This window comes from Electrona antarctica, assembly GCF_951216825.1.
Source record: "Electrona antarctica genome assembly, chromosome: 17".
In the NCBI taxonomy this organism is placed as follows: Eukaryota; Metazoa; Chordata; class Actinopteri; order Myctophiformes; family Myctophidae; genus Electrona; species Electrona antarctica.
In genome coordinates, this window is record NC_136798.1 from 11685916 (window position 1) to 11694306 (window position 8391).

The 8391-nt window shown below is 39.8% G+C and overlaps 1 protein-coding gene across 2 annotated transcripts; it reads right to left on the bottom strand.

The window, feature by feature from the left end:
• Positions 1 to 753: 753 nt before the first annotated feature.
• LOC306940402 (HMG domain-containing protein 3-like) lies at positions 754 to 8391 on the bottom strand. 2 transcript variants are annotated; one of them, XM_079525461.1, is made up of 21 exons: positions 7549 to 8391; positions 7316 to 7455; positions 6935 to 7139; positions 6649 to 6753; positions 6337 to 6530; positions 6098 to 6239; positions 5234 to 5869; positions 4956 to 5150; positions 4751 to 4845; positions 4547 to 4661; positions 4093 to 4140; positions 3940 to 4023; positions 3769 to 3834; positions 3130 to 3181; positions 2995 to 3045; positions 2855 to 2899; positions 2613 to 2679; positions 2460 to 2509; positions 2011 to 2154; positions 1756 to 1848; positions 754 to 1480 (listed from the first exon to the last, which is right to left on the bottom strand). In XM_079525461.1, exons 1-11 carry the CDS (start codon positions 8150 to 8152, stop codon positions 4109 to 4111), a joined length of 2463 nt encoding a protein of 820 aa, XP_079381587.1. In that variant the 5' UTR covers positions 8153 to 8391; the 3' UTR covers positions 754 to 1480; positions 1756 to 1848; positions 2011 to 2154; positions 2460 to 2509; positions 2613 to 2679; positions 2855 to 2899; positions 2995 to 3045; positions 3130 to 3181; positions 3769 to 3834; positions 3940 to 4023; positions 4093 to 4108. The 2 variants fall into 2 exon arrangements, with proteins under 2 accessions (XP_079381587.1, XP_079381586.1); XM_079525460.1 differs by having other exon boundaries at positions 7316 to 8391.

Here is an 8391-nt window from a genome sequence, read left to right on the forward strand (position 1 = left end):
GTTAGTAGAAGGGGAAAGATAAATTAGGTATTTCATAAATCATAGTTCATCCCTAGTCCAGGGGTTCCATGCACGTGTCTTAAATGGTGCTTCAATTGTCCAGTGTACACACACACACACACACACACAGTATCTCATTACTAAACTCTATATTTTACCCAATTTAAAATAATCTATATAAAAAGGTATTGAAGTACAGCAATACATGGCAAGCATGAAGGTACTAAAAGACCCACAGACATCAGAAACATTGAGATATACCATAATACAAAAATGGTATAGTCCAGGTGAAAATCTCCTGTGTTAACACCTAGGGATAGTCAGTATCTTGTCAGCAATATATCAGTATCATGGTCAGCATCATACATCAGTTTCCAAATGAGTGCTTTTAGCAGGTGTGATAAGCCCTACTGTAGAGTCTTAAGTTATTACATTATCCAGTTAAAGAAAGGCAAAGCAATGTTTCAAGAAAACTGGTAGCACTTTATTCGTTTACGAATGTGAACAAACCGTTTACTACAAACTGCTTAAAAGTTTATAACTGGTTTAACCACCGTTACAATTTTTTTTTAATGCTATACGGACTGAATTCTGAACATTGTACACAACATAAGTTAACCTTGTATAAATTTGCCATCAAGTCTGAAGCACATTTGATTTGGCAATTAAAAGGTAATACAAACATCACTCAAAGCAGGCACAGAGGCAGGATCAAAGTTAACCACTTTATTAACTCAAACTCTGTGAGACATCTCGACTTATTTCAATAGGTCACAACTTTATATTGCAGAGCCTTGCAACCCCCGTTCCAGGTCCTGGCTTTTAAATGTGCACTTTCATCCAAAACCTTATGCATGCAGAGAAGCAGAGACAGCGAAGAGTCACATAAAGAACAAATTTCACTGGAGCCTTTGGACATTGGCAATGTCACTGAGCATCATCCCCCGAATGAAAACTGGAATACTGTTGGAAACCTCATAGTGACAACATCCCAAGAGTGACTAGAGTCAGACATTTGCAAAGATTCAGCTCTTGGGGGCACAATGTTTCCATTCCGTCTTGTACATTATTTAAAAAGAAAAAAGAACATTGAAAAAAACAACTGTTACATTTAATCTACAGTACGTTTGTGTAGCTGATGAAATTTTGCTTTGCTCATTCCTCACTAGAGCCTGTGTCAAACATTTTCAAATAATGTTATTTTCAAATAATGTTTGATAAAACACACAGAGCACCCTTCAACCATCTCCCCCGCCTAAATGGGAAGTTATGATTGTCAACCTATCTCAACATGTGGCCATGTGACATTTGCGAACTATTTTAAAAGCGAACTTTCTGTGAACCGTTTTCCAAATCAACTCGGTGGGTGACAACTTATGACAGACTAAATGTTATCTTAAGTGAAAGAATAAATGTCGAGGGCCTGTTCTGATCTGAATCTGGTAAACCCCTCCAGCTTCTTCAGTATGTATATCATAGTCTGCAAAGAAACAAAATACAAAGATCAATTGTTGATGCATAACATGTCTAACAGTACTACATAAAGTTTTTAAAAAAAAATACAAAAAAATCACTCCCATGTGAAGTGAGGGGCGCTCTTATCATCTTACAACATCGAGGAGGCTATGATTAGGTGATGTAATGATGATGCAAAACGAACATTAAATTATCTTTATTGTTAAGGCGTTTTTAAAATCAAACATTGAACTATCGCCCCAAAAAACTATACATTATTCATTCGTCCATGATGCATACCTCAGGAAGCATCACATCCAAGATGAAGTCCATATGGTCTAGGTCATTGGACAGCTGTAGCGTTCCTTTTACGAATCTGACCAACTCGTTTGTCTAATTGGGGGAGATAGACATAATTAACTGACAACCAATAATGTATACATGTATACAGTGAGATTGTATCTTCTTAACATTAGTGTAGTGAAATAGAATCCCTTTTGTTATCCCATAATTACCAACAAGCTTATAACACTGCCCAGAAAACAAATTGCAAACCTTTCCAGTGAATGGGGATGCTTGTTACATCCACAGCAAAAACTGTCCACTGGGACTGCGATTCCAGCGCAGTGTGTGTGGAGCCACCCTTGGCACCTCTGACACTGGACCATTAGGGGGTTTGCGTGTTCAGGATACCACCATCTAATAACATATGCACTCATGTAATTTTTGCTTAAAAAGGGGAATACCACTCATTTTCAACATTTTACCATTAATATACATTATAGTTGTGTGGAAATAATACAAAGGTCCCCCCATTCTGTGTTGCCTACAACTGGAGGTCTGAAGAAAAAATAAAATCAGTAACATTATGAAGTACATCTTTTTTTCAGACCTCCAGTTCTAGGCAACACAGAATGGGGGGGACTTTCTTATTTCCACACAACAATAGTGGTATTCCCCTTTAAGTGATATTTGCAAATTTCACAATTTGTCCCATCACTTACCTTTTCTGGAAGATGCAGACATCAATAGAGGCAGCCATACAGTCATGATCCTAAAATTTAACATAGGGAACAGGTCATTTTACAGAACAGTAAAATAAGTGTAACCAGACAAATACAAATTTCAACTTGTTCATGCGCTATTAAGAAACATGCCTCGTTGTCTGCGTCCTCCCGCACTTTCAGTGCATCATCTGACCAATGGGAAAATTTCCTTCCTTGACTATATTAGAAAGAAGGTTTAGGTTAGATTCAGAGACTTAAAAATGTCAAAATAAATTGCATTCCATTATTTTACTCTTTTACCCGCCGAGAGTGAAATTCTCCATCAGAAGCAGACACCACCACAGCCTTATCTTTGGTATGTCTGTGTGTAAATGTGTACAATTTCAACTCACAAAACTGAAGTCAAATGGCTCATCAATCACCAGGTGGAGAGCATACTGCAACACATTTCAAGCATACAATGTAATTTTCATTCAATAACCAGTACGCAATAAGTACAGTAATAACAGCTTTGTGTGTCAATTTAATTTACCATCAGCATGAAGACTCCACAACACAGTCCATCCATCTGTAGGGGGATGTTCTGGAAGAAACAGAATGGTTCAAGTCTAACGCATAATACACCTACAGTAGATGAATACAGTATACATAATTTCTTTATTACTACCTTATTCTTCATGACAGTCAAAAGCCCAGGCACCATTTTCATAGCCATTTTACTGCAAAATAAACATGTAATTACTATTTACAAGTACATGACTTGATGGATTGAGTCAAATGTATGATATCAGCACGGTTACCGTGGTTACGTTTAAACTCATCTGATAGTTCCATGCTTAAGATGGGGTGTAAGTTAGAAATATAAAATGTCATACATTTTAACCAGTCCAGATCTCACTCTCCTATAAAGCCATACAGAACAGAAAGAAATACCCAACTCATTCAAGAGTGCATGCATTTCACAGCAACAGAAGTTATGCAGCAGAACACATGCAACCAAGCAATACAAGTCATACATGCAACATAAAACATGCAACCAAGCAATACAAGTCACACATGCAACATAAAACATGCAACCAAGCATACAAGTCATGCCAGCAGAACACATGCAGCTGTACAACTCATAGAAGGTAATTGGGCCATTTGAAATTAAGGGCCAACTTTTGAACGTCGGGCCAACTTTTGAACTCGAGGGCCAACTTTTGAACTCGGGCCAAAATTGCATTAAAAATAACCTGAAAAGTGAGAGATTTTCCTAAGTACAAAGTTATAAAGACTACATTTGTTGACATGCAAAAAGCCTTACACTGAGCATCCAGTGTCCTGGTTTCCATGTCGGGCATAGGATGAGGTCTTTAGAAGCTGCATCATCCTACGAGAATAAGGGAAAAAAAGTTTTAATGTAGACTGGCATACAACGTTTTTAGAAGTTAGAGCTTTCATTTATATTGATCAGATAAGTTTGATGATCAATTACCGGTAGGGACAGAAAGGGATCGTCATCATATGGTGCCTTCCATGACGCCACCACATACGCATCCATGGTGACTACATCCTTTCCCTGTAAATACATACTACCTTTCAATATGTCCAAAAACATTTAAATAATTTCTTAAGAAACACAACTTACTCGACATCTGGCAATCTCAGAGATCATGGTGAGACAGCAGTTGACAATCTGTAAAGTTGCATGAAGCATAAGTTGAGTTTTAGAAAATTGAGATCATTGCCTTTTGAGATCATGATATCGTTGCTGTCGGGAAGAAACCTCCTAAGTCCATTTTAGATTTCTTTGTTGTTGCATAAATCAGTGCTATTGAACACCCTTTATGTCTGTGTGTTGTTTTGCAAATATTGAACCAATGGAAAGTAGTAAAAATTACTTTGGACAAAACCACTTAAGGCCATTGGACTCCACCACCTCTACTCCTCTCATGGAAGTCATTGACAATATAGAAAGTCACAACACCAACTTTGATGAGACTGTATTGCTTTGTTTTCAAAATATAAGGTTTTAATTTCCTGAAAAATGAACATTTTGGAGTTAGGTGGTTTCCTCCCGACAGCAGAGATATAGTACTCACCTTCCACCTCCCTCTCCAACCCCAAAGTCAGGAAATCTTTGCGCTTTAAAGTTATTGCGCCGACATCAATAATGTGCTCTTCAGGAGAACGTTTCCCATTCAGCACATAGTCAAGCTTTAACAGTCAAGGAAAGAAATTGTACACATTATTGTAGCAATGTCACAACACATAGTCTGACAGGTTTCTTTTTTTTTTCTTTGTACCAGTGTCTGCTGTCCCCCATGGAAAGCGAAGTCCCAGTCTCTTCTTCCCCGGATGTTTTCAGGTGATGTTAGAGCCTGGCAGCCATCGTCACATACTGACAGAACAAGATGAAAACCGAAAGACAAAAAGGACTGCATCAGCTACAGAAAAAAAAGTGTGTCATATTAGCCGAGATACCATGCCCAATACCACTGCATCTGTCACCTGGTTCTGCATGGTATGGCTGATCCATCAGTGAATCCTGTGGAGACAGATCCATGTCCCATGATCCTTGAACAAGATCCTCTGGCAGAATCCCTTGGACAAGATCATCAGACGACACAGGGTCTTGTCCCGAGGACACTGGCAGGTGGTCTTGTACATCAGATGAAACTGGCAGGGGGTCTACAGCAGAGGAGGCTGCCAGAGGGAAATTGCACATTTACAAAAAGATAGGGCATTTAACATGAAATCTTTCTAATTAAAAAGAGAAACATAAGTACCCATGACTGCCGGGCTGTATACATTGAATTGGACCGCTTTTCCAAAGGTGTTTTCAATGCGTGTTGTAGTCTCCTTATTCAGCCTGGCGTTTCTGTGATGCAACATATTTCTTAACATGAAGATGTAGGTTGCTGGTGCCGTGTTGTTGAGGAAATAATTAGCTTTCCTCATGTGTGCGAAGAACTGTTCTACAACTTGTGTGTTGAGAAGCCCAGACAGCTGTGGCACCAAACCCACACTTCGCAGAACATCCTTTGGATCTGTGGAATTGCCTTCGTGGAATTTGTCACTCAGAGCATAATGCTCTTTGGAGCCTGTGTATGGATGACAGTCAACAGCAGAAGGATTCTGCATTTCCGACAGCCAAGGAAGATCAACATGAATTCTACCCTCTCTGGCATCTCTGATGTTTTCAGGAGTTGGATCCAACAGCCGCCCCTCATGTGGACTGAAGGTGATGGGTGACCTCAAGTTGGTGTGCCTAGCCAAACCTCTTGCAAAGTCATACACACTAACATTAGGCATGTGCTGCCATGACAGAAGGAGATCTGCGTAGTCCCTTGGGCTCTCTCCCCTGAGTAGAACCTTCAAGCTGTACACAATGCCACATGGGCAAAGTATAGCTGCCCAGCCACCTGGACAGAGATAAATTATTAATAAATGGAGCAAACATTTTTATAACTATCCATCATAAGTAGTCAACTATCCATGAGTCATCGTTATAAGTCCTTAACTGTTAGTTATTAATGACTTGTTAAATAGTTAACGGTTTCTTAATTATGTACTTATAACTTATAATGAACCTAGTTATTATAAAGTGTTACCAAAATGTGAAAATAAATCATGCATTATGTAAGAAATACCTGATGCACCCCATATCTTTTCAAAGATCTTGTCATAGCCAGCCCTCGATGACATCTCAGTCTTCAGTCTCTGAATAAGGTCGTTTCTGGAGCCAACAGTATCCAGGCCACACTCTTTACATAGGTCTCGAATGACCCCAGCCTGGGTAATAATAAATGCAGAGACTTTAAATGTAATGAAAATTTCTGTTGCAATTGCCATTGTGTAAATCTGAACAGGCATGCACAATATTCCATACCCGTTTATTCATGAGCTCATCAATAAGACGACTCTCAGTTACACTCAGTTCCGCCTCATTAACAGAAACTCTAGCTGTAGGAACTTTGTGGAATTCAGTGTTCAACACAACTGCAGACTTCCTGGTCTTGGGACCAATCCAAGGAGCCCAGTACTCGTAGGATGGTGGCACAGAGAAAGGATTCTCCTTATTACCTTAATGGAAGAAAGAAATGCACAAGAGTGTACTGTAAACTTTTATCAATAGGAATCTTTTCAATAAAGTTTTACATCTCCATTGTTGAGTGCAAGTCAGCAAATCTTTTGTACTTACTAGTAAGAAACCCCCTGGCAATCTCTTGCTTGCCAACAGAATCCCAGAACTCTTCCACATTCACTTTTCCCTTGTAGCCCTCAGGTGGCATTTTGAGGTCACTGGCTACAAATAACAGACTTGTATCAATATTATGACCACCACAGAGAACCTTACAATCACATAAAAGCAATAATTTTCTGCACATTTAAAAATAAATGAATTTAGGAAGGGAAGTTGTGTAGTAGTGACCTTATACTATAAACACCCTCCCCATCTATGATTATGAGAAAGCCAAAATGTTTACCAGACATGTTGAACACAGCTTTTCTATGGAGATCCATGACGACAACTGGTGGATGGTCCCCACAACGCACACAGTTGTAACTGTAGTCATGCTCAGATAGAGCCTCAAAATGCAGGTACCCGTGATGGAGTGAATCAGCCAAGGGGAACTTCTTCTCTGTAAGATATTCTAGAGCCAGAATAGCACTCCCAATAGACTGGTTGGTCTGAAAGGGAAGGCAACATCAAAGCATTGTAAGGCATTCACTCTGCCTCCTATGCATGTATACCTAGGATTAAATTCCAATGAAGAAACAATATTTAACCATTTTGTTGACCAACTCAATTAAGAAATAAAATTACACTGTAGATAATTGCAGCATAATTAAAGAAAAATGCAAACCTGCAGATTAGACCTCAAATGGAGACAGAAGTGAAGACTAAGAAGTATGCTGTCATTGAAGTTATGTAGTCCATCTGCAAACTCTTGGTACCGATAGTACATGCCAATCATGGGACACCTCTTGCAGTATGTACTTATGTCTAAAAGATAATACTGTATATTAGTTCTTAAAATAAGATTTAAATTTAATATATGACTTAAATCAGATTTACGCCAATTAGATTTAAACTTACCTTCAATAATGCCGTCAGTGGTGACAATTTTAGCATGAGAGGTGATCTTAATGCAGTCACTCAGGGGCACCCTTCCAGGACAGATGGAGCACTGGGACTCGGGAGGAATCAAGTGTGTCGGGTAATCCTCCTTAGTCTTCCTCTTCCGCAAGTCCTCTTGCAGTACAGCTGGAAGCTTCTTTCGGTTGAATATGTATTCGACCATCCTTTTCAGAATCTCACCTTCAGGAGGGTATACCGATTCATCACTTCCATGTTGTCCAACTTCTTCCTCCATTTGCAATGAATGCTCTGTTGATCTCACCCGCCTGAAGAGGTCTCGATGTTCCTGAAAGAGGTGCCACTTTGCAATGTATTTGTGAGCGCATGACCTGCAAGAGCTGTTGCAACCACAATGCCAGGTGTTCTCCTCCTTATTATAGACGACCATCACCCGCCCAAGACGACTGTAATAAGAGACTGATGGCTCATAGACAGACACACAATATTTTGGAAACATCAGGGTGGTACAAACAGACAATGGAGCTTGCTGTGCACTGGCAGCCTCTTTTCTTTTCATGCACTCCCTCAACTTGTCTTCCCCAAACCATCTCTGCGTCACCATCAACTGCAAGGTGTCTTGAAGCAACTCTGGGGCTGTAACCGTCACTGTACACAGTAGTCAAGTGAGCGGAGGTGAACACATCTGAAGCTTGTGAGATCACTTCTTAAGGCCACTTCTTGATTCTGCCGACAGCTGAGGGACTCGCAACGAAGCTTGTGGTCTCCTCCCCAGGACCTCTGTTGCACATGCAAGGGAATAGTGCATCCATGCAGTGTCTTGAGAACAACAAACATGCCATT